The 27,012-nt window shown below is 45.5% G+C and overlaps 1 protein-coding gene across 1 annotated transcript in view; it reads left to right on the plus strand.

Annotated features, from left to right (window-relative positions):
- LOC146782980 (IgGFc-binding protein-like) overlaps positions 1–27,012 on the plus strand; it is a 334,560-nt gene that overhangs the window by 178,076 nt on the left and 129,472 nt on the right. Inside the window, exons 47-61 of the mRNA XM_085639314.1 lie at positions 464–605; positions 701–942; positions 1,024–1,172; positions 1,284–1,412; positions 1,549–1,687; positions 7,719–7,860; positions 11,998–12,194; positions 13,439–13,580; positions 13,677–13,918; positions 16,154–16,302; positions 16,406–16,534; positions 16,616–16,754; positions 17,876–18,017; positions 20,146–20,342; positions 24,203–24,344. Coding sequence (XP_085495440.1) covers positions 464–605; positions 701–942; positions 1,024–1,172; positions 1,284–1,412; positions 1,549–1,687; positions 7,719–7,860; positions 11,998–12,194; positions 13,439–13,580; positions 13,677–13,918; positions 16,154–16,302; positions 16,406–16,534; positions 16,616–16,754; positions 17,876–18,017; positions 20,146–20,342; positions 24,203–24,344 — 2,422 coding nt within the window. The remainder of the gene's footprint in view (positions 1–463; positions 606–700; positions 943–1,023; positions 1,173–1,283; positions 1,413–1,548; positions 1,688–7,718; positions 7,861–11,997; positions 12,195–13,438; positions 13,581–13,676; positions 13,919–16,153; positions 16,303–16,405; positions 16,535–16,615; positions 16,755–17,875; positions 18,018–20,145; positions 20,343–24,202; positions 24,345–27,012) is intronic.

Raw genomic sequence — 27,012 nt, forward strand, 5'->3', positions numbered from 1 at the left:
ACTCTGTGCAAGTGTGGACGCCTCTAATTCTATGATGACCTTATGGGTCAGACTTCCAGCTGCCTAACATAAGATCAGCTAAGTGAATCTATCAGAATTCATATCAAAGATTATGTCCAACGCTTGTCAGAAACCTGCCTTAGTAATAAACCACAGACCTCTCTTCCAGGGTGAGGGTCCCCCTGGACCAGTGCTGGTCACTGCCCAAGCACAAATCTCTCCAACAAATTCTGAATCTCAGAGTCTGTGTTTCAAACCCCAGGACTTTTGCAAATCCCTAGACTTGTGGCACTTTGACCATTTATTGCCTATTCTGCTTTGGTTCAGTATCTCAACATGGAAGGCTGCGGGAGCACGTGTTAAGTGAATACGAATGTTCAAATTACCCCCGTCTTTCCCCCATTAATTGTGTACTGTGCTTCTTCTTCCTTGTTGTGGTTTCAATCTGTTTTATGATTCCTAGCCTGGTGAGGTCATCTTCTCTGATGCCTGCAAGGAGGTGTGCCAATGTCTTGCCAACAACAACACAAAGTGCACCGATAATAGCTGTGCACCGGACGAGTACTGCTCCAACCACACAGGCGTTCAGGGCTGCTTCCCCAAAGGTAAGTGGTGCATGGCCTAAACACGTTCAACTTTCCCCTGTCACTCTTTGAGATCTTCAACTGACTGATACCAATGGGCTGCTTTATGTTGCTAGATTCATCCACTTGTGTTATCACGGGTGACCCGCATTACACCACTTTCGATAAGAGGAAGTACGATTTCCATGGAAACTGCACCTATGTCTTGACCCAGCCCTGCAACTCCAGCCAGACACCATTTGCTGTGTATACCTCCAACGAATACCGGTGGAACCCGTTTACTGTGGCATACATCAAGGCCATCTATGTCGATGTCTATGGGGTACTCGTGGCCCTGCTGAAGAATAACATTGTCCAGGTAATGTGCAGGACGGTGAAGTTAGTGTAAGTTATGCTCGCTGCATGGAATCCTTGAGACTCAATTTTGGTTTCCTTCCAGGTGAATGGCGTTACAGAGAACATACCCACCAGCCCTGCAGCCGGGCTGTCTATCTCCTCTTCTGGGAAGTACATGGTGGTGCAGACTGATTTCGGGCTTGTCGTACGCTATGATGGAAACCACTATGCAGATGTGAAAGTGACAAGCGAGTGAGTGCCAAAAATGGATAAACAGAAACAAGCGTTCTAGCACAGTCAATGAATCCCAGCGTATCATCTGTTGTTTGAGAAGCTAGAATGACCTGTCATTTCTGATTGCAGCTACAAGAACACGTTGTGTGGCTTGTGTGGAGATTATGATGGCGTTCCCTCTAACGACTTCAAGAAGCCAGATAAAGATTTGGTGAATGATGTCAACGAGTTTGGAAACAGCTGGAATGTCCAGCCCAGGTGAGGGGACTGTCTGATTGCTAGTTGCATGCTGATTTCTCCGTGGCTTCTGTGAACCGCACATCGCCATGGCCACATCTGTTTCTCTGTGTCCCGCTCTCTTGCTCATCTTGTCTCTTGTTTTTTTTCCATCAAGTTGCAATTCAACCGGCTCCATTGTAGTCCCAAACTGCACAGAGGAGGAGCATGAGTCCTACAAGGGCCCGGCCTACTGTGGGATCCTGACGGACCCTCATGGGCCTTTTGCACCGTGCCACACCAAGATCAACCCAAATGTGAGTCTCTTTAGAACATTTGGTCACTTGGCCACTAAGTAAAATTCTCCAGTTAAGATCAACGTAACAGTCGTTGCTGGCCAGCCAGAAGGAAAGGGTGGGCAGATAGATGTATATTTTGGATATTCGGGTTAAAGCCAAGGTATATGCATGGCATGATGGTTGGGGGCGCAGAAGTGAACACGAGGTCTGATGAGTGAACGGGCGCATTACTGGGAACTTTGATGAAATGGCATTTGAGCAGAACGATTCTTGGATGGGAACATGAATGGAAGGATGATTAATCAGGAGACTCATCAAAGGATTTATGAACGCAGGCAAAGAACCCTGGTTTGATGGATGAGTGCCTGGGAGGTTCAATCGATGGGGACATGCTTGGCAGGATCTATGGATATTAACGCAATCAGAGATGGAATGTTCTATGGATGGACACTTGGGTGGAAGAGTTGATGGATGGATTGTCCACATGGATGTATCTTTTATGAATGAGGACTGGGGTGAACTATTTGATGGATGGTCACACAGATAGATAGTTTGGTAGATAAGTCCATAAAGGGAAGCTCTAATGGATGGTCACGGGGAGAACGTTTGATGGATGAGCACATGCATGGATGTTTTAATGGATGAACACATGGGTGCAAAGTTTAGTAGATAGGCACATAGGTGTATTGTTCCTTGGATAGGAACCTGCATGAACGGTTTAATAGATGAACACATGGTTGGAAGGTTTGATCGATGGGCATATCCGTGGAAAGTTTAATATATGGGTGCATGGGCGGTCTGGCAAATGGATACACGGATGTATATGTATCGTTGTTGGTTGGGTAAGATGAAAGGGTTGATGATTTGGTAAATAAATATGAGTTTCTATGGATGGCTTATGAATGAATGGGTTAATGGAAGGCTACATGATGTAAGGTTTGATGATCGGTCACAAAAACAGAAGGTTTGATTGTAAAGGACTACCATGAAAGGATTTATGAACGAGAACATGAATGGAAGGTTTGATGAATGATTGTAGCTATGGAATGTTTTATGGCTAGCCAAATGCATCTATGGTTTGATCAGTGGCAGCACGAATGAAAGGTTGGTGTATGGACATGTTCATTGAAGATGTGACTGATGGACATCTGGATGGAAGGTATTCAAGGGTACGTGGATGTAAGTGTTATAACATTTTATGGACGTTTACATACATTTAAGGTCTTGTGGTTGAAAGGTTTGATGGATAGCCTAATGCTAGAAATGTTTAACGGTTGGATGGATGAAGATGGTTGGCTGCATCATTCACTGGACGCAAAAGGATGCACAATGAATGTGCACATAACTGGAAACTTTGATGGTTTGATGCACACATATTTTCTTTGATGTTTGGATGAGTATATAGCTCAGGTGTTTGTTAGTTGAACAGCTAAATGAACCATCACCCTGTGCCCAAAAAGTGGGACGGTTGGTAAATTGTTGGTTGTCAAGTACGTGGATCAAAGTGGTTTTTGGTTGAACAGCTTGATGGTCACGTAAGAGGAAGGTGTGATGGTTTGGTATTTTATGTGGCTCATTTGGTTTATTGATATGATCTTTGGTGGTTGAGTGAGTAGATACATGCTTTAGTGATTGAATATAGTTTTGTAGGAGCATAGTTATAATATTTGATGATCACAACTACAGTGTTTGATGGCTGGATATGTGAGTGAAAGGATATTTAGGTGAATGAATTGATGGATGGAAGACTATAGGTTTGATGTTTGAATTAGTGCATAGAGATAATGTTTGTTGGTTGAGCAGCTGGTTGGAAAGTCACATTTGTGAAAAGCTTGATGCTTGGTTACTTTAAATGTTTTTTGGTTGGTGTGTCTATACATTGGAGGATTAATGGCTCAATAGCTGGCTTGATGGGCACATAGGCGTAAAGTCTGATGTATGGCCGGGCACCCATCTCGAACGTTTGATAATTTTTGGATGGGAATGCACCGTGCTCAGACTCTGCCTCTGTCAAGGACTAGATGCAGTGGGGGTCTTTCTAGTTCCCTTTGGGTTTGAGGGAAGGGTGACTTCTCCCAGTACCCATGGTGCCGTCCTGCACTTAAAACACATGTGAACGGTATAAAGTGCCTCTTTAAGAGGGTGCCCTTTAGGAGAATAAAGACACAAAGGTTAGAGAAAGCCTTGTCAATTCTTGATTGTACCTGATAGTTAATGCAGTGTTTGAAAAGCAAGGCACCCGAAACCACCCCGAATCTGAGTTAAGAAAGGGGTTAGCATAAGGTCATCCAGAACAAAGACCCTAAAAGGAATTCTGCAGAAGAAACAGAGAGCAAATTTGTAGGGGCAAAAAGGTAACAGAATGGGCGAAATGTGCTACGAAAAATAGGGTAAGAAAATGAAATGCATTGAAATGCATCCTTCACTGGCAAATACCTCTTTTTATATTCTGTGAGTAGGAGATTGCATCACAGGAAAAAGGTCAACACCATCTTGGATGGGTAATGTCAGGACACAAACACTGGAGAGGCAACCATCTTGGATAGGCATGAACATAAGTCTAGTCACACCTATACTTATAGGAGTCTGGCTTTTCCAGGAAGAGACAGGTGGAGGACAAAGTACCGGATGTTGGACATCTTTCACACCTCCACGTCCTGTGTGCCACCTAGTTCTCTGCATTGCACCAGCAACACCTTCCCTAGCAGCAGAAACAGTAGAATCGCAGGAGCCGGCTGAGTGATGCAGAAGGAAACTCTTCACCACACATCAAATATAAGAATCAAGGAAGCACACTGCTGCCTCAAAGACACACTGTCTTCCTCATGAAAAGCCTGAGGATAAGGAAATATGCTTCTGCCTCCAGTGAGTCTTATTTTGAGACATGGCCTCCACCTACTCTATCTCCCTCATGCTGCTTAGCTTCAGCTTAGCCCACAAAGAAGCCCTCCACAGTTTTAGCTCTCCCTAAAGTTGACGTAGTTCTTCATCCAATCGATTCTCACACCCATCTCGCCCCCAATGTTTAATTAACTCAATCCAGGCAGCAACAACATCATTTAACAACCACTCACACACAAAGTGCTCCAACCTCCCTACACTTCAACTAACCTCAATGCAGACAATAGCCGTCCATAGAGTGAAACCTCCTTGACGCCACTGAGTTCATGAAAGATCGAGTCGAACGCATCTCCAGGTCCCTCGATCTCACTTCCCATGTGCAAACTTTGGACACAATCCAGATATCCTTCCTCTTCATGTCCCTGGTAAAAGCAGCGGTGCTGCAGCTCCAAAATCCCACTCACCATCACATACCTGCTCCTCATAGTGACTTTTGACACTGATGACCGCGGTGAAGAACTCCTCACTGTTCACTCAAGTAGGCATCTCACAAACAGTCCTTAGTTGGCTCACCACCCGTCCAAGGTGATTGGCTCGTCTCCGTCTCATTATCGATGTGGTGCATCCCAGTGGTCCATTCCTCCTTCGACTGATATTTCACCTATAGAACTTTGGGGTGGGCTGTTGGTCAAGCAAGGCATCTCCCTGAGCCAGTAGACACCAGGACACAGCTGCAGCTCAAAGAGTGATGATGTCTGGGACGTATCTTTATCTTAACCCCACCAAAACTGAATTCGTTCTTAAGGGTGCGAGGGCGATATAAACATCTGGCTCCAATAAATGCAACTTGATAGTTTCTCTTTTTACTCTGACCTTTAGTGTCCAGTCTCAGGCATTCTACATTGAATCGTGCCTCTTCCTCAGCATGTCTTAATTAACACTCAAACGGTTGGTACCAACTGAGCCTCCTCTGGAGAATTAAAGCTTTTCTTTGCAAAAGCGCCTTCTGCTCCAGGGTACCAGCCCTTGTCTCCTCTCTCGTAAATGTGGGCTGTGCCCTCCAGCACTGTCAATCGTGACTTTATTGTTACACACCTGAAAGCTGTAAATTTGCAAGACTGATCTCCGGGAAATGCAAATGCAAGCACAACACCCACCCTCAATGAGCTCCACTGACTTCCCCTCCTACAATGCATATTGTTCATATAATCCTGCATCATCCAGAAGGCCATCCACTCTGGAACAAACTATTTGGAAATAAATATGTTACTGGAAAAGGCCCAGTCCGGCTTCAGTCCATCACACAGCACAGAGACTGCCTTAGTGGCTGTTGCAGAGGATATCAGTCATTTTGGGTCAGGGCGGTTGACCCGCCCTGATCCCACTTGGCTTCTCTGCAGCCTTGGACATGGTGGTCTATCCTTTGCTCCTACAGAGGCTTATGAACATCAGAATCTCAGGTATGACGTTTGCTTGGATCAAATCTGGTCTTTCCGACAGATCCAGTTGCTAGTGTACCCCCTTTTGTATCTGAGAAGGTCAGTTGTCCCTTTGAGGTGCTTCAGGAGCCTTCCCTGGGCCCCACATTGTTTAACATGTACCTGGGTCCTTGAGGGGCTCTGATCAGCAGGTCCGGACTGGATACTGGGTGTTTCGCTCTAAATAAACAATGCAAAGACAAATAGTTTTTAATTATGCTTTAAGCACACTTTAAATCCATTCGTTTTTGCATTGTTTATCTAAAAGTGCAGCAAGTAGGCACGTGGCCTGCAGGTCCCCCACACCGAAATGCCCTGCAGCCAGTCAAGCCCTGCTGATGAGATCCTACGCTTCTCCTACTTGACGTATGCAGATGACACCCAGATTATAGTTTCCATCTCTTGACAGTCTTGTGGGATCTCAGATTAATTTCTATGCCTGTATCTTGGCCATTGTGGAGTGGATGCATTAAAGTTTCCTGAAACTTAATGCAGACAAAACCGAGATCTTGCTTTTTCGCATGAAACATTCTACGTTTCACTCCAAATGGTGGCCGGAATCAGTGGGGCGTCTACGCTCTCCCACCCTCTGTGCCAGAAATCTGGGGGTGCTCTTCGACTCTGATCTGCCTTTTGCTACTGCCATCACCTCTGTGGCTTCCAAATGTTTTATGATGTTGCGAACAATTTGGGCAATTCTTCCTTATCTGCCCATCTTGGCTTGAAAAGCTACAGTCCTGGCACTGATTTCCGTGCACCTAGATTACGCTAACACCCTCTAGCTGGGACTGCCTTCATACCTCTGCGATAGACTCCAGACTGTCCAGGATGCAGCGGCCCGTGCTATCTTGAATCTCTCCTGTAGGACCTCCGTCAAGTCTCTATTTCCTACGATCCATGGGCTATCGATTGGCCAGAGATGCGCTCTCAAGTCTCTCTGATCTTTCAAGCCATGTTGGACATTGGCCCCACTTACCTGTCGAGAAAGATGTGTGCATACGTTGGAGGGCGCACTCTTCACGCAGACTTCTGCAAGTCCCAAAATACAGATACGTCCTACGGGAGGGCGCTCTTTCTTTTATCATACGGCAAAGCAGTGAAACTCCCTACCCTTGACCTGGAGGCTGATACCCAATCATCCTTCTTTCAGAAAGTCTCTTAAAATGTGGATGTTTCAACAGCTGTAATGTGGTCTCCTGGTTTAAGTAGCATTAACTCCCCTTCACTAGGGTACCACCATGCTTTATAAATAGCATTCAGTCCTGATGAAGGCATACATTGAGATCTGATGGCTGGAAGCTTTGATGGTTCAATAGATCGCTAAACAGGTTTGCTTTTAAGAGATGATTTCCTAGGTACAGAGATGTAATGTTTGTTGAGTGAGGAGGTGGTTTGATGGGGCAATAACTGGAAGGTGTGATGGTGAATTAGCACATGGATGGAAGGTCTGTGTTTTGAAAGGTATGGTTTAATGGAAGTAGCTAGAGGTTTTGACTGCAGAACATACAGAGGGATGAGAGGTTTGATGCCAGTGTACATTGGAGGTGGAGCCAGAGAGACCCATGTGATCTCAGCACTCCCAGAAGTCACATTTTCCACACATGTTCCTTCACTTGGAGTCGGCTGTGCAGACTGTATGCACCAGTGAAAAGAGCATCCGTAGAATAAATATGGGGATCAAAAAACACTCTGAATCCCAATACACATTTCCTTGTTTCCACTCCTGTCAGACCTTCTTCAAAGATTGCGTGTACGACATGTGCGAGCTGGGTCCAGGCCAGAGACCGCTGTGCGAGGCGCTGGAGTCCTACGTCAACGAGTGCCAGGAGAGGAACGTCACCCTGCGACCATGGAGGAACGACACCTTCTGCCGTAAGTGACATCATTGCCTGCATTTGTCATGCTCCTGCATGACTGTTTCTATCTAACCAGCATGTCTCATCAAGTGGTCACCGGGGCAGAGCATTTATGACAACACTAGGAAGGACACCTCAGTTCTGGTCCTACTGTACTGCAAATGGCAGAGTATTCTCGGTTCCTGTCACTTGTGCAGGATTTTGCTGAGAAAACAGATTTTCTGGATGATGCGCAGAATCCCTATATGTCTACAATAAATGCGCAAAATGTAGTTACCTGTACAAAGTGTGAGAACTGCGGATCTCTTGTGGAGAGTTTAACAATTCTTTGATATATGTGCAAGCGTTGAGCAAATCAAAATGATTCATAAAATCGCACAAAACTCTCTCAAGGGGGAAAAGTGGCCTTAAACCAAGTTTCAGTTTTACCCTTATAGTCACCTGAGAAAAAGATCCCACGTTGATTTGCAGGTAATCCACTTGCATGTTGTCCATCCACTCTGGTACTGTATTAATGTCTGCTTGACTTATTATTAGACACACTTACCACCTCTCACCCAGCTTAGGCAACTGTGTTATATAGTTGTATACAGAGTGCTTACTATTTGCCTTGCTATTTCTAAGCACTTTCCATCCCACCTTTGGAGTTACTGCTTCCAGGGACATATGTAACTCATGATGGGGCAGACACACTCCCTGTTCTCAGATAGCTCAACCATGGAGAGCTCAGCGGCTCTGATCAGATCTCCGGGCCAAGCAGTAATCCTGATGAGGCCTGTAACCCCATCAGTGTGTAAGGAAACCCTAGTAATGAAGTCTTTAATGGTTCTTCATTCACTGCTCTCAAAAGGATGCCAGGCTTAGCTAGCCATGTGTGGATTCAAACCTGTCATGAGCAGATCAGATGTTGGATCTGCACGCATATCCGTCACCCGAGTAAGATGAAACGATCTCATTCTATGAAGCTCTTTTTGCTTCAGTTTTAGGAAGTTTGTGTCAACCAAGAAGCAGCTCTACTTGCAGGTTGTGTCTGTAAGTGTGAATAGGAAAGAGGCAAGCACAGTCCAGCATAACACAACAAATGGACACATTTATTTATTTGATTTAGTTCTCTACTGAGAACAACAAATAAGATGATTAAAAACGATAAGATTACATTTAGAATTAGAAGAATTGTGAGCGTTCATCCTAATACAAATTTATAAAAAACAGATTATAACGTACAAGTTCATTGGGAGGTGATTTAAGAAGAGAAATCAAACTCTGTGCACTTGTAGAATGACACTTTGTTTGAAAACCGCTTTCTAGCAACAACTACTGTGGAGTTAGGACAGACAAACAAAATGTGCATCAGGTCTTGAACTCCTCCTTTACAGAGGTCACATAGACTACTGGCATGATTGTTATTTGTCCATTTACAAGGATCCCAACCGAAGTAAGAGCATGCATCGCCGGGCGCCGTGTCTTAAAGTAAAAGTAAGATATTGTTGCCTTTGTTTAAATTCAATTGACTCAGCGTATTCCTTATAACATTGCAATTTTGCACAGTGCTGGAAATCAAGATCATAGCTTATCCTTGGAGTCACATGTTTTAGAAAGAGTTTCAAATGTGCCGGGGTCCAGGTATTCAGCAAATCAACTGTACATTCTGACAACTTCAGTGCAAACGCTAAGTTTCGATGAAAGATGTATTTTGAGGATCCTTGGTCAAAGATTTCCGATTTTAGTAGAGCTCTTAAAGTACCTTGTTCAGCATAACACACTGAGCTGGGGCCACCCTCCGTATAGACAATGTGGTGCATAACACACTGAGCTGGGGCCGCCCCTGTATAGACAATGTGGTGCATAACACACTGAGCTGGGGCCGCCCTCGTATAGACAATGCGGTGCATAACACACTGAGCTGGGGCCGCCCTCCGTATAGACAATGTGGTGCATAACACACTTAACTGGGGCCGCCCTCCGTATAGACAATGTGGTGCATAACACACTGAGCTGGGGCCGCCCTCCGTATAGACAATGTGGTGCATAACACACTGAGCTGGGGCCACCCTCCGTATAGACAATGTGGTGCATAACACACTGAGCTGGGGCCGCCCCCGTATAGACAATGTGGTGCAGAACACACTGAGCTGTGACAGCCCCCGTATAGACAATGTGGTGCATAACACACTGAGCTGGGGCCGCCCTCGTATAGACAATGTGGTGCATAACACAGTGAGCTGGGGCCGCCCCCCATATAGACAATGTGGTGCATAACACACTGAGCTGGGGCCGCCCCCCGTATAGACAATGTGGTGCATAACACACTGAGCTGGGGCCGCCCCTGTATAGACAATGTGGTGCATAACACACTGAGCTGGGGCCGCCCTCCGTATAGACAATGTGGTGCATAACACACTGAGCTGGGGCCGCCCCTGTATAGACAATGTGGTGCATAACACACTGAGCTGGGGCCGCCCTCCATATAGACAATGTGGTGCATAACACACTGAGCTGGGGCCGCCCCTGTATAGACAATGTGGTGCATAACACACTGAGCTGGGGCCGCCCTCCGTATAGACAATGTGGTGCATAACACACTGAGCTGGGGCCGCCCCTGTATAGACAATGTGGTGCATAACACACTGAGCTGGGGCCGCCCTCCGTATAGACAATGTGGTGCATAACACACTGAGCTGGGGCCGCCCCCGTATAGACAATGTGGTGCATAACACACTGAGCTGGGGCCGCCCGCGTATAGACAATGTGGTGCATAACACACTGAGCTGGGGCCGCCCTCCATATAGACAATGTGGTGCATAACACACTGAGCTGGGGCCACCCCCGTATAGACAATGTGGTGCATGACACAGTGAGCTGGGGCCGCCCCCCATATAGACAATGTGGTGCATAACACACTGAGCTGGGGCTGCCCCCCCATATAGACAATGTGGTGCATAAAACACTGAGCTGGGACCGCCCTCCGTATACACAACGTGGTGCATAACACACTGAGCAGGGGCCGCCCTCCATATAGACAATGTGGTGCATAACACACTGAGCTGGGGCCGCCCTCCGTATAGACAATGTGGTGCATAACACACTGAGCAGGGGCCGCCCTCCATATAGACAATGTGGTGCATAACACACTGAGCTGGGGCCGCCCTCTGTATAGACAATGTGGTGCATAACACACTGAGCTGGGGCCGCCCTCCGTATAGACAATGTGGTGCATAACACACTGAGCTGGGGCCGCCCTCTGCATAGACAATGTGGTGCATAACACACTGAGCTGGGGCCGCCCTCCGTATAGACAATGTGGTGCATAACACACTGAGCTGGGGCCGCCCTCCGTATAGACAATGTGGTGCATAACACACTGAGCTGGGGCCGCCCTCCATATAGACAATGTGGTGCATAACACACTGAGCTGGGGCCGCCCTCTGTATAGACAATGTGGTGCATAACACACTGAGCTGAGGCCGCCCTCCGTATAGACAATGTGGTGCATAACACACTGAGCTGGGGCCGCCCTCCATATAGACAATGTGGTGCATAACACACTGAGCTGGGGCCGCCCTCCGTATAGACAATGTGGTGCATAACACACTGAGCTGGGGCCGTTCTCCGTATAGACAATGTGGTATAAGGATCAGAGCATTGCTTGCACTTGCTTCATTATGGTTTAGGAGTCCCATTGTTAGTAATATCACCAGATGTTGACCTATCCTGCCCTTGGTCATAGACCTGGCCTCTTGTCTTTTTTTGGATCCAGTGTAATTCCCTGCATGTCTGCCTGTACTTTGTGCTGTCAGATTGCCAAATCTGTGCATTATTTATCCGAGAGATCCATCTGCATGAGTTGATGATGACTGACGAGCACAGGGGGTCTAAGCCTGAGGCAAGGACAGTTTTCCATGAGGGAATGTAGTAGTGGCGCTTCCTACATCTACGTTTGGACAGAAAGGGCTCACTGAAATACATTATGTACTTGTTAAATGCCAATAGATGACCAAGAGTCTGTTAGAATTGAACATTGATCACATTTGTTGTACATATTTTTGATGTTCTTGCCACTCTGATGTTGGAATTTATGGAATGTGATTTGTTAGCTATGTAAACATCTAGTTTCTTTTATATACATCATTGTCTTGTTCCCCGCTCCCTCCAGCTGTTACATGCCCCCCAAACAGCCACCACCACCCCTGTGGCTCTGCCTGCACTGCCACCTGTCGCGATCCTCGCCCCGGACCATGCGACCGGCCATGCGTGGAGGGCTGCCAGTGCGATGCTGGCTTTGTGTTGCACGGGGGTCAGTGCATCAAGGAGAGGGACTGCGGCTGCATCTTCAGAGGCGAGCAGTACCAGGTATGTCATGGCCTTCGCTCTGGAGTCTGGGCAGGGAGCTGTAAGGGCTGTTCAGTGTTTTGTAGCCCTTGAAAATCTTCCTGTTTTTGGAGGAAAGGGCTAAATTCACAATTGGACTGCACCAGCTGATGTTCTCCGCCATGCTTTCCCGTTGGTAGATAAAATCAGTTGATAAATTCTGAATAGGTCACCTTTCCTTCGTGGGAGTCACAAAGGACATAATCTGAGCATGACAACGTATGTATGTGCAATAATTAATCTGTAACTGTTATCAAGACTTACTATTTTCTGATGTAGAGGGTTACAGATGAAAACCCAATACACATTGTTCAGACAACAATGTTTTGCAGGAACTGATCTATTGTGCTAATTTCTTATCAAAATCTCTATATTCAGGGGTAATTTCAATATTAAGTTACATCCAATGCACATATCTTCAATACTAGGAGTCACTATGGAGTTCTACATGTATGTTTATGAATGAATCTAGCATTATTAGAGCCCCCTATCCTCCCCCGCTGACCCCTTCCTCTCCCTTAGCTCTTTCCTGCCCTGCTTTCCTAAGTGCTCTGAACAGGATTACAAGTAACAGATGTGTTTGCTAGATTGAGTTCGGATGGTTTGAGTGGTCAGCACAGTGGGTCTTCCATAACAACCTCAGTGTGAGGTAAATTTGATGGCAGGAGTTACATTACACGGAAAACATGCGGAAAACGCAGAACAAGCTGAAAGCTCCAGACCGTTGTCCCAAGCACAGTTTTGCTTAATGTTATATAAAATGTAAGTATAAAAAAACTATGATGTCGCGTATTCAGAACTGATCCAACATGCACACCGTTCAGACCGTGAGATGTGCAACTTCTACAGATCTCCTGTTGAGACCTTTGCATTAGTGAGGGACAAGAAATTTCCATTTATAGCTTCATGCCATTTCCTACACTGAGATATGATGCAATACAACAATTTGATCTACTCTTTGGTTACGGGTTTCAGGTTAGAAAACAATCGTATCCACCCCTCGCACTAAAAACTTCTCTGAGAAAGGGAGACCAAGGGGACATCTAAGGTTGAAGACATTCCAGAGTAAGGGATTTGGTCGTGCACCAGGAATAGGCGGCCTCCCTCAGCTGTGTCCAGTGATAGCGTGGGATGTCCACGATGGGTGATCTTAAGAATTTTTGTAAGGAAGAGGGTCTAGCTCATTCTTCATCATGGTTTTCGCCCTCCATCCTCTGTTTTTCCAGCCTGGTGAAGTCATTTATTCCGGCGACTGCAAGGAGTTGTGCCAGTGCCTTCCTGACTACACCGTCCAGTGCCGGGAGAACAGCTGTGCTCTCGATGAGTACTGCTCCAACCACACCGGGGTGCAGGGTTGTTTCCCAAAAGGTAAGTCTTTCTTTGTCTGTAAGCCTTCATTGCCCCTACTCCAGTTGTAGCTGTCTTCCGCTCACCAGTACTAATGACCAACTTCTGGATCTGCAGATTCCTCCACCTGTGTTGTCTCCGGTGATCCCCATTACACAACTTTTGACAAGAAGAAGTACGACTTTCACGGCAACTGTACCTATGTTCTGGCCCAGCCCTGCAACACCAGCCAGATCCCGTTTGCAGTCTATGCTGCAAACGAGCACCGCTGGGGTCTCCTTACAGTGACGTACATCAAGGCCGTCTACGTAGAGGTGTACGGCGTAGTGGTGGCCTTGCTAAAGAATGGTATTGTCCAGGTAAAGTGCTGTTCTGTGAAATTACTTCTTCCTGATCACACACCCTTTTTCCCTCTTTCATACTCTTCTAAAGAGCCCGTGACCCAAGACCTGAATTCCACCAGGATTGCCCCGCAGACTTTGTAATATTATTAGCTGATCAAAAATTAGAAATAATTGCTGGTTCTCCATTAGATTTGTATCTCTCAGCCTTCCATAGAACATTAGATGCCCTACCTTTGGGAGCAGAGACACTACACCTGAATGTCAGTGCATCTCTAGTAAAAAGACAGATTAATTAACCCATGCAGTGCCCCGTGGCCACAGAGCCCTAAAGCAAGAAGGAATTAACGTCTTTATTGTGGTCTAGAAATATGGGGAATGTCTGAGCACCTTTGTAAAACGTCAGTGAGCAAAGGGGTAAAGACCGCTTCAATTCTTGGATTACTGAAAATCCCTCTCTTGACTCTTCCAAGCTGCCCTATTACCTTATCAGTTTGGTTGGACTCTCACTTCTTGCCGAGTCGCTGGAAGAAGTGGTACTTCAGCATTCGCAGTAGTCTGTAAACTCATCAGCTTCTCGACCCACCTTGCTCAGGCATCAGATCCTGAGAACCAGTCAAGCGCTCCGCACAGAATGCCCTGCACAAGTCATCTCCATTCTCAGCTGGACACCGACTCTGGTACCACGAGAGACCCACATTGTTGTGGAGAGTCATTTAGTCCAGTGTCTGATTTCTGTACTTCCATTTGAGAGAGTCTTGTCTTTACTGTCTGATCGATTGTTCGTAGTGTCTACTTCGTCTGTAGAATACCGGCTGGTGCAGAGGGACTATTGGCCATTCTTTTAAAGATACATATATACATGCTTAGGGCTCCATAACTATGCCACGTCATCAGGATGTGTGGTTGAATCTGCTATAGCTACATACCTAATATGCAAATCATCCCCGACGTCTCATTAGCTTTAGAGAACCTAAACGCTACTTCAAACAAATGCATGTCACACATCTTTGTGGGGATGCTAACAAATTTGTATTCAATTCTTGCTGAATTGCATGTCTTCTAATTAGTGCAGCAGAAAAAATCTTGCATTCCTGAGCTCTGGTCAGAAGAATGTGACTCGTACTCAAATTGCACAACTTCTGGGAGGAACCTATGGTGATCTTGAGAAGAACTTTGCAACGAGTCTCCTGGTCTTGTCCTTGTAAGAGTAGGCTGTTGCCCATCTTATGATGCAATGGCATATATTTGTCATCATGCATCTGCCCAGAGAATAGCATCCTTTGTGGTCTGCTACCCTCTTGGTTTGCTTAAAGCAACAGCCTCTACTTACACTTACCTCTATTTATGTACACTCTTCCAGTGGCAACATAACTTGTCGATAGCCCAGGCAGTTCACTCCGGTCTTGGGACACCCTTTGTATTCTTCATATCTAGATTCCACAATGTCTGCGGTGACAGATACTTCATACATGTCTCAATTCCTGCATACATGAAAATCTCCACTTTAAAAACCTCAAAAATGTTGGATTTATAATCAATAGTCTGTAACAGTTTTATTGACTCGTCTTTCCAAGTACTCGCGCTGCCTCAATATACATTTGTGGAGACATTTCCAGATTAAGAATTTATGGGCACAACTCTAACAAGGAAACTGGTATTAGAAAGCCTGTGAGCAGGAATTGACCTCTGAGATTTTCCTTTGGCTTGCTCAGTACTCTCCATATGTACACGACTTGGAGCTTCAGGTTACGGGGATTGACTCATTTTGACGGATGTCAAAGGAATTGTGAAGGGGCTTTAGAACTCCAAAGAAATTATGAAGCAATTCACAGGGGCATTCTGTTGTTTGATGGACATCAATTTGTCACAACATTGATTACGACGGCCGGGTTGGAACTAGAACCGGCATAGAGGTTTCTTCAACTTTAGTGAACATAAAGCACGCAGCTCTGAAGCAGTCTTGGGGTCCTCCCTCTAGGACGAAACACGTGTTGGCTACAGAAACAAGAAAAGAGTCTAAATGGGATGAAAAACAGTAAAAAGAGAGACATAACCTAAGCAATGAGGACAAACTTAGTACAATGTGTATTACTGGACTGTTAATTTATTCTTTGTACCCATGACTGCGTGTGCTAGAGTTTTGCATAGTCTTTCCAATTGCCTATTTCTTATGAGTCATGTAAGGACCAGCATTCCAAGCTGATGCAGTAGTTGTGCTGTACAAGCTAACACATGGTATTCCATTTTTAGATTAATGAAACAACTGTAAACATCCCCATCCACCCTGTGCCAGGACTATCCGTCTCATCGTCTGGGAAGTATGTGGTGGTACAGACAGATTTTGGCCTCGTCGTCCGGTATGACGGCAATCACTACACAGATGTGAAGGTGACCAGCGAGTAAGTACTATGAGCTTGCATATAAAGAAAACCTAGAACAAGGACTGTAACAATAAAATGTGCACGCGTCAGGCTGGAACCATCATGTTATTTCTCTCAACAGCTACAAGACGAAGCTGTGTGGCTTGTGTGGAGACTACGACGGATTCCCTTCGAATGACTTCAAGACCCCAGATGCAGAAGTGGTGGCTGGAGTCAATGACTTTGGAAACAGCTGGAATGTCCAGAAGAAGTGAGTGCAAATCTTTCTTTTCCTTCCAACGTTCCCTGGTATTGGAAAGCTTAAACTGAAAATATATTTTGTGTCCTCCAGCTGCACACCAACCGGTTCCACCGTGGTCCCGGAATGCACCGAGGATGAGCAGGACTCGTATGAGGGACCGGAATACTGCTGGATCCTGGTGGACCCTCAAGGACCCTTCGCTGCCTGTCACGAGAAGATCAGCCCTAACGTAAGTGCCACATCAGTCTGCCCTGCAGACATTCGACGCCTGAAGGAAGGGGGTTTTGAGGTATGAGAGTTCGCTCACACGCTTGGTCACAAGGGACACTATGAAAACATGTTTTATACTTTTCTTTAAATAGAGTCGTCTCATTTGAGGGAGATTTGGCAGGAACCATTGTGCTCAGGCTAATCATAATACAAACAGGGAGATCAGTGAATGATGTACGAATGGGTGGTGCATAGCTACATTTGCAAACTGTTGATTATTTTTAGGTACTTCTCTTGGTAACCAGGTCCAGTTTCAAGGTACAACAAGTGTACAGAATACAGTCAGTGGGTTGCCTTGTGTGGTTACCACTCTGATCCTAAAGGTGAATTCTTAAGGCATCTGGTGTGTAGTTAAAGAGTGCAAGGATTTGTGATTTAGTCAGTAATGTAGATGTCCATGATGAAAACAAGCCTGAAACTACCCCAATGACCTCCTTCATCCCATCGGACTAAAAGACTCTATCACACGGCTGATGGCATCCTCCTGTGTTTTGGACTGCCAGACTCCAGCAGAGGCTGACAGCATTGTGATGTCATTGCTGTGTGACAGAGACTTTTGATGACACCATCATAGAGAATGTTAAGACATGAGTATCCAGACCTCAGCATAGGCCATGCACCAGATGGCTGCTGGGGTCACTGCCACATTGCAGCCTGTCTCATCCCTGCCTTAAAGTCACTGGGTGCAGTTGAGGTCAATCCATCTGCCTTGTCTGGTGAAGAAGAGTGGGGATTGAACATCAGACCTCCTGGCTGGCAGTGCAGAGCACTAACCATGGAAGTCATGCACTCCGAGGCAGAATTGTCTAGTGGTTTCACCTCTTGCCTCACCGTCATACTGTTTTTAAAACTGTATGTGGATGAAAACACACAAGCCTAACGGAAACAGGCTTTAAAATGTGGGCTTTGAGGCTGAGCCATCAATGCTGTAATCTAGGACTAAAGGCATTCCCAGCCCTTCCTCCAAACTGGTGTGTCACGCAAAGATTGTTCCCTAAATGTATAGAAACTATAAAATGTTACCCATATTAAGGCAAGACGAAGAATCTCCCTCATCCTCATCATATTATATCCCTGCAGACCTTCTTCAAAGACTGCGTGTACGACATGTGCGAGCTGGATGGCAACAAGCAGGAGCTATGCAAAGCGCTCGAGTCCTATGTCAACTTGTGCCAGCAGAGAAACGTCACCCTCGGACACTGGAGGAATGAGACATTCTGCCGTAAGTCACATGACGAAGGGCCTATGTATGTGATTTATATAGCACCAACTGAGCCACAAAGCTAAGGAACGTTGTACACTAAATGGGATTTTACAGGTGGTAGCGCATAGAAAGGGACTGTAGTGTGGATACGTTGACAAGAATCTGAGCTCGCAGAGGGGAGTTAAATTAAGGGTGGGGTTGGCTGCTCTGAGGAGGAGAGCACGGTGGGTTGGGGAGAAAGAGGTGGGAACTCTTCAAGGGTACTGCAGGCGGCAGATGGTTACCCTGTGGTGATGGGCTGCTTGAAGAGATGGGTTTGCAGCTCCCTGTAGAAGTGAAGGAGGCATGCAGGTTGACTGACCTGGACTTGCAGTGGTGCTCCAGATGGCTCCTTGACTCTCCTTTTCTCCTGCTGTGCGGTCTGTGCTGCTGCTTTGCATCACAAGGCCCCACCTGAGATTCTTCACCTTGGTCACCAAGACCGTAAAAGGGCTTCCATCTGGTCAGCCTTTGATGGGTCAACCTGCTCTATCCTTGTCTGCACTCCTAACTCTATCCTTCTGGGGGCCTGGTATGATTTATGATGAGTTCTTCTAGATGTGTTTTTAATATCTCTCCCGGATTTATCCTTGGTTGCTCTTTCAGCTCTCTTCTTCGCTTTCTTACTGTAGATCTGTCCTTCGCGGGTCACCCAGCTAGATCAGTGACCTCATCTATATGAGTCTATGATGCATCTCTCTGGTCTGTCTTTGGTGGTTCAAATAGTTTGGTCTTGGGTGAATTTTTAGTTATGTCCCAAATGGCTTCTAAGTTTTCTTTTTGGTCTGTGTCCTGTCATCTTCCTTCACTGTTCGTCTTGTTTGTTCTTTGATTATATTTCTTTTTAGTCATGCCTTTCATGACTGTCTTGCTCTGTCCTGGCTTGCTGATGGTCTCCATGCTGGGCCCTTGGTTGCTATCCTTGCTCTGTCCATGACAGCTTATTTAGCCTGCTGTTTGGTGAAGTTCCTTAGCGGTGTCTTTAATGATGATTTTCCCAGCCACAATTCTATGGCTTATTTAACTTGGTTTTCGGTGACCTTTTCTACTTGTCTGGTTAATTAATCTCCTATCTCGATCCTTGGGAGCTCATTTGGCTTGTTCCTAATATCTCCTCGTTGTGTCTTTGCTGGATCTTTGACTGCTCGTCTAGCTTGATCTTTGAAGGGTCGGATCACCTAGTTGTGTTTTTGATGCCTCTCCTACCTCTCTTCTTGGCTGCTGGTGTAGCGTAGTCTTTGGTGGTGTCTCCATTGCCACATTTGTGTCTTTGATGAATCTCCTACAACTGTCTTCGGTAGTTTATGTAGCTTGGTCTTCGGTGAACTCTTGCCATTTCTTAGATGGGTTCCCTACCACAACATTCAGTTGCTCATCTTGCTTGATTTTGTCATTCCCTTCTTGCTGTGTCTCTGATTGGCCTTCGAGCTACAACGCTGGTGGTTCATCTAGGTTGGGTGAGCTCTCCAGTCATTTCTTTCATTGTTTTCCAACAGTATTCCTGGCTGCTCGTCTAGCTTACTTTTTGTTGTGGCCGTTCAGTTGTGTTTTGACAGGTCTCCTAGTGGATCTCCTCGCTCTGTTGTTGGTGTCTAACTCAGCTTGGTCTTCATTTCTTCATGATGGTTCTCGTTGGTAGATTTCTTACTGTGGGTTTAACTTACTCTTTGGTGTAATCGACCAGCAGAGCATTTGATGGCTCTCATAGATCTGTCAATGGAGTCTTGTTAACTTTGGTCCTTGGTGGTCTCCAAGTGGACCCTGTTTGTAGGTTTCCTAGCGTCGTCATTATTTACTTACTTGGTTGTTCATGTAGCATTGTCCTGGTGAAATATTCTTGCTCTGTCTTCTACTTGTCTTCTGCCTTTACTTGTTATGATTTATCCTAATTATCTTTTTATTTATTCTTAAGGATGAGTCCTGCATAAGTAACCATTACATTTTTTTTTTTTTAATCTATCTTTGTTGCTCCTCATCTTACTACCCTGGCATTGTTTGTTTAATGCTAGTCTACTTTCTTTTAACCTATCCTTACTCTTGTCTGCCAACTGAGCACAATATCTGATTAGGTACACACAGCTCAGCCTCTTGCCTCTTCCTTCTGCAGCCATCCGTTGCCCGCCCAACAGCCAGTATCACCCCTGCGGCCCTGCCTGCCCATCCAGCTGTTCCAATCCAGAGGTTCTGCCATGTGCTCACCCATGTGTGGAAGGCTGCCACTGCAATGCTGGGTTTGTGCTCAGTGGAGGTCGTTGTGTGCCTCGTGACCAGTGCGGATGCAGCTACCATGAAAACTACTACCAGGTACAGATGTGTGTCATGCTATCGCCTCGTTACTGTGACTTCAGTATGCAGACTAAGCACCAGGACACACTTATAAATGAAATAAAATGTATATTTATAAAGTTCTCAATGCCCCGGATGCGTCTTGGAGCTACCGTTGTGAGTAATAATGTGCTTTACAAATACACACAACACACAATCCTGCTTAGTCTGTTATTTGCTATTAATGCAAATACATGTTTTTCAGTCTTCACATCCACCTCGTCCCTTTCATTTTCACTTCAAAACATTCATGTTGCAAACATTCACATGAGGCAAGTTTGTTTTTCAGTTTGCAGCTGGATTTTATTCCCCCCCACATTGGGGTCTGCCTCATTGTTCACAACAATATGTGAAAAGAGCTCACTTTTCTCCCTTACCACTTTGAAAAAGAATTTGGGGAAGGTTAAAGTCCAACAACTATGAACCTTGAGGATAATGCTGTATCAGGATAGACTCAGAGGCTTAGGAACAATACTGTCTACACTGCACCCTCATGACAACTAGATAGTGCTTGAATGTGTCAACTCATGGCCTCTCCAAAAGCAAGGATGCCAGACTCTGATTAGCGGAGATGTTGTCGCGTACCAGGACCACCCAAAATAATGCATGGGCTCTTCTGAGTGTGACCCACTGATTATATCGAGAATTCTTTTGCATTTAGGACATATTTTTTAAATAAACCCCAGCGATGCAAAATGATCCAAGGGAGCTGAGGTATGACTTCCTCGATCGTCTGCTTAGCCTTTCCGGCAGTCTCAAAGGTTATTAAAGAGGGACGTTATGGATTGGCTAGCATCAGTGTCAATCATTCACATTTCTTCTATGCAAGCAGTGTAGATTGGGTAGCATCAGTGTCAATCACTCACATTTCTTCTATGCGGCAGTATGGATTGGCTAGCTTCTTTGTCAATCATTCACATTTCTTCTGTGGGGCAGTGTGGATTGGGTTGTATCGGTGTCAATCATTCACATTTCTTCTGTGGGGCAGTGTGGATTGGCTAGCATCGGTGTCAATCATTCTGATACCTTCTGTGGAGCACAACAGATAATATAATCAGTGATGTATCAAAGGCCTAAGTGACTAATAATATAAGTTTAAGATGCTGTGTGCAATGTCCTTGTTTTTTTATTATCCACCACTGATGATGTCAGAACCGGCCTGTAGTGATCATAGTGATGTCAGGACCGGCCTGTAATAACTTGTGGAATACGTCACACGCTTCACGTTGCTTTTCTGAGGCTGAACGGTCCTCAAGCAAACAACCCCACCCCCCCTGGCAATGTTGTTGCCCATTAAAGAGGGTCTCCAGGAGTACATCTGAAGGCAGAGCTGATACACAACCTCTGTAGGCCTGTGGTTAGGGCTCAAGCCCCAGGCACCCATGCATAAATACCCTATAGGACAAATTCAATGCAGTTCAATTCATGGCATTTATAGAGTGCGCAGCTGCCTCCTAAGAGGCGTCCAGGCGCTAGTGGAAAGCTCATAAGTAAAAGGGAGAAACGGTCCGTCTACACGCCCATTAGACTGGTATCTTAGAATGCTGTCCCTGATGTGCACAACGTTCCCTCTTTTATACCCAGTTTTAATTCCAAATCACATTAGCCTTTGCTACTGTAGTAGAATAGTGAGCCGATCAAAGACAGTCTCTTCGAAAAAAGCCTGTTTACGAAACATGTCTACCAAAAAAACTATTTTAAAGAAAAAGGGCACCTTTCATTTATTAATAAATCAAGTTAATTCAACTAGGAGCTCCTTTACCTTATAAGAAGTACGGTCTCATCTCCATATGCCCTATTGTAACCCCACAAAATACCTTGAGCTTCAGCTCTTGGCTTGTCTCTGATCCTGCAGTGCAGTGGCGGGTTTATATTCCCTTACCGCATATTAAAACCGGTGCATCGTTCGATTCGACAGTAGCCAGTGCTCTGCTGCTGCAGGTTGTAGCCATCTGTATACTTTACACCACTGCAACACCCTAGTCCCAAAAAGCCATTACTGCAGCCTGTCCTGCTGGAAAAGTATTCACCCATAGCTAACCTGTCAACATCAACCAAAAACTAGGAAAACTAGGTAGTATCAAGCTGTTTGGCTCAGAAACTGAGGGGCATATTATCAAGAACGGCGTTAAAATTATCACTGCCGCTAAAGCGGCGATGATGGGCTTGATAATATGCCCTTCAGAATTCCAATAGAAGCCCATGTTCTGGTGTGAACCTGGGCTTCTATTGGAATTCTCAAGGGCATATTATCAAGCTCATTATCGCCGCTTTAGCAGCAGTGTCCTGCCGCTAAAGCGACGATAATTTTAACGCCGTTCTTCATACTATGCCCCCAATTTATTCGATGTTTGGGACACCGGTCTCCAATTGGCAGCTCATGGGATACGGTATACGACACTATGTAAATGGACCATCGAAAGCCAGTCTGAGGCGTATTTGAGATCTCCCTAGAGCGGTTCGCTCTCCCTAAAGTAATGAACAACTAAGAGTAAAATTGGCCGATATGGGCTTTACGCCTCTTTACGTTCCCCCTTATGGGTATCCTGTAGTTACAGTGTATTTAATACGTAAATCCAGCTCTGTGCAGAAACAAATACCTGATCACAGGATTCTTACGCATTTTGACTCCCAGCTCTGTTTCAGGTGAGCAAACAAGATGAGCAGTTATAAGATCCTACAAGACAATCTCCGGGGATTTTTCAGAACCCAAACCTGTCTGAATCTGAATTCCTAACATTAGGTTTGAGACCCTGAACTAAAGAGCCGCCTCATTACCTCCTCCTAGGTTGGACTCCCCAAATTCAGTAAATCAGCAAAAAATTGGGGACAATATTTGATGAATTTCTTCCCAAGGAATACCGAATTAACGCTGACGTAAAGTCCTGAAAGTACCAGATTTCCATAAATCCTGCTCTTCATCACAGACAAAGGCCACGAGACTTGTGGCTGGCAGCGCTCTACCAATAACAGAACAATTATTCATATTCTTTGTATTTGATCGAACGTTACGTATCCCTCTTAAAAGGCATTAAAAATTTAGAAATAATGAGAAACGCTTGGGTGGCACCTGTCGATAAACTGCTAGTAAAGAACCCTGTAACAGACATACGGAATCTGTCTATGGCTTCCCGCTCAAGCCCACCTCCATGTTAGATCTGTAGACATTTGGCAAGAATGCCTTGTCCATCTCTCTCCATGCTAACTACCGAAGGAGTCAAAGACATCTCCCATGCCAGAGAGGTACAGTCCTCCATATCCCTCGCCCGTGCCCCCAGAGGGCACAGAGTTGTAGTGGCGGGACCAGCTTTTGGGATCCTCTACCATTTACCATAACTCTATGTAACAACGCTCTCCTCTTTAGAAACCTGGCACACATCTCTTACTGGTGATACTAAAAGCTCCAGTGCGTTACTGTCCCCATTACTCGATAACCTGTTAAATCACAGTGGAGGCTGAATGCAGCTCCCAATCAAATCAATAAATGGACCATGTAGCCAATCATGAGTGGCTACATATTTAAGATTAATCACAGGTTCTATGTTAAATCATTTTTTTGATTTACAAATAAGTCTACAAAGTGGTAATCAATTTTTCTTAAGCATGGCAAAATCGACATCTAATTTGTGGTGAAAAACTGGTTATAGATTTTGAGACTCAAAGGAGTAAAGGGGTGTGTGAGAGTCCATGTGTAGTAAGTGCAAACATAGGTCTTCTTAGAAGCTGAAGCATGTTGGGTGCTGTGAGTGTGAGCTTTTAAGTGAGTCCTTCTAAGAGTTTCTTACACTCACCCCCACTGGAGGACACAGCACACTCACCTCTGCCCTCTTTCTTCCCAGCCCGGCGAGGAGTGGTACGAGCCAGGCTGCTCCCAGAAGTGCACGTGTCAAGGGGAGAACCAGACATCTTGCCAGGCCTGGCAGTGTACGGACAAGGAGTTCTGCGGTATCTTGAACGGTGTCTTTGCGTGCCACCCAACAGGTACAGTACCCACCTGTGTTACTACCCATGAGGCTCGGGCTACCGGGCGACTAGCAGTTTTACATCCACCTCTGGTCACCAGCTGAACCACAGCAGTGGCCTCAAAGGAGCTGATGCTGCCCAACAAGGCCACCTGTGGATGGCAATCAGGTCACAGTGTTAGAGGTTGTCACATCCAAATGTATGTCTTTATTAAATCCCTGTCATCTTAGACTATCTTCCTCTACCTCCTAATATGGGGATCATTATATCCTGACTTTTCACTTTAATTGTTTCTTTATTTTACATTTCATGTTTAAACTGTCTTTCTCCCTGTTTTCTCTACTTTGTTGTTTTCATTGCCTCCGCTCTCTTCCCATTTATTTTGTGTCTTTGTTAACATCCATATTTCTTAGATCCTCAGTAGAGCAAATTCTCCCACCACTGTGCAATCTAGCTCCTCGTCAGACAAGCACTGTTTCCCTAAGAGCGCCTTGTCCACCCCATAGGAGCTAAGAAACTAACAGAAAAGGCTACGCCTGAGAATGTGTTAGGGTTAGCAGTACCAGCACAGCCCTTGGATCAAGAAAGACTCAGTGAACTCCCAGACCAATTTAGTATAGTCAAAAAACATTTTATGAGTAAAATAAGGCCAAGGCGACAAAACCTGGACCAGTCCCTGCAAATTTAAGGTGTTTCCAAGAAATAGTTCCACTCCACGCGGCTTCTCCAGTCTGCATGGACAGTCAGTCGAGGTCCCTGCGCTTTATTCACAAGTGGCACCTGGAGGTTTCTTCTTTACTCCAATAGGACAGCATGGCTCCCTGCTCCAGGCTGCCTCTTGCCTTTCGGCCACAGGGGCTGGATGAAAGTCAGTCATCTTGCGCTGGCAGCCAATGTTCACAGCTTCCAAACTTCACAGTGTTCCTGTGGGGGCCTGGGGGTGTCCCTGGCTTCTATCTCCAGGCAGAGTCTCTTCTGGCCCTTGTGAGTCTGCCTGGCCAGCGGACTGTACCCTCCCCCGTCATCTCCACTTAGGGCAAGTTCAGTCCTTGGTTGATGCCAGCTTCCTTGCCTTCCATCAGTGATTCTTCTTCCGGATACCAGCTCGCAGTGTGTGTAGGTTGGCTCTTTCACTCACTACCCAGGTTCAGCAAAGATTCTTTACCAAGTCGTGTGTCGGACTAGTTACAACTGGTCAACTGGTCTGCTTCACAATAAGAGTCTTCTAGGTGCGGTCTTGTGTCCCTGGAAAACACCAGGAGGTGACACAACACTGATGCTTTCCCCATCAAAGGCGCAGTCCATGCTTTTGGGGGGGGGGGCACATGCCCACCGCACTTTTGTAGTTTCTCATCTGCTTCCAGCTCCACTACCACACGTTTGTGGGTCTGTCCGTCTTCACTTCGGCGTTCAGACTTTCAGCTATCTCTTGGGGGCCTCAGAAGTCTGCGCTCTGAGGCAAAGAGCCCACCCGACCCCTCGCTGCTTCCTTCTGGGCAGGAGGCCTGTGTCCCAGCCTTGCAGGTGATGAGCCGTGCTCTACAAATCCACATAACAAAACAGGTGTAAAATATGACGCGTCAATCGATACATCATCAGATATAGCACCTAGCAGAGGAGGGAGGGAACACCCTACTCTAGTCCCACCCCCCATCCTCAGTTTGCTACAGTCGCTGGCCTTAAGGTGCCAGTTTGCTAAGTGTGAATCTGACCCGCCCTTGAGTGGGCCACTTGCATTGATCCCCTCCCATGGAAACCCAAGGTGGTCCCACCCAGTCTGGTCTGATGACACCTAACCTTAGGTTTCCATTAAGGAAAAGGCCAGAACTACCCTTGTCTCCCCATCCTTTGAAGTCTCCCCACTGGCCAAGCACCACCCTTACACACGCCCCTCTTCTCTCATCCCAGGGCTTACCAGGAAGGCGGGTGTCTCCCCCCCCCCCCTCCAGCTTAAGGGTGCAACCCCTGTGAGGTCGTGCAAAGGGAAACTGCCATTCCGCTTCCAATTCATGGAAAGAACACGCAGTCTGCATCCCTGTGGATAAGAAACTGAATACAATTATCTTACAAGCCATAAAGGAAACACATGCATGATGTTTCCACCAGTCAGTCAACATACCGTGAGCTTTTAGCACAGAAATAGCAGAGGAACCGTTCGAAAAAGTGGATTTCCCATACTTTCCTTGCCATGTTCGTATCTTTCTTGATAACTTCTAATTTTTTTTCAATGTTTATTGCTTTAAAAATATATATTTTTGCTGATTAATATATTTTTATTTCGTTTTACTCTTTTAACTGTTGATTTTTTCATAATTCGCTAAAAACGTTTCCCTCAATTTCTGCTCCTTGTCCTTACTTTTTTCTTTATTTTCCCATATTTTCAACAATTTTCCCATTTAAAAAATAAAAAGATTTGTATGCTATTACTTTATTTCCCTTTTTAATTTCTAGCTTTTATAACACTGCTTGCTCCTTTTTTTAAACAGTCTCTCTCAAATTCTTTCTTTTTTTAAAGTCTTGCTCCTTCTTTTGTTTTTCTCCGTGTTGGTTATTCCTTCTATTTATTTTTTTCATTTATCTTTCTCTTTTAATTTCACCTATAATAACTTATGTTTTTTTCTGATTTTTATTCTTAAAAATCTTTAATGATTTTCTAGATTTTCTCATGTCTTTATTATTTTTAATT

This window comes from Triturus cristatus, chromosome 12 (assembly GCF_964204655.1).
Source record: "Triturus cristatus chromosome 12, aTriCri1.1, whole genome shotgun sequence".
NCBI lineage: Eukaryota > Metazoa > Chordata > Amphibia > Caudata > Salamandridae > Triturus > Triturus cristatus.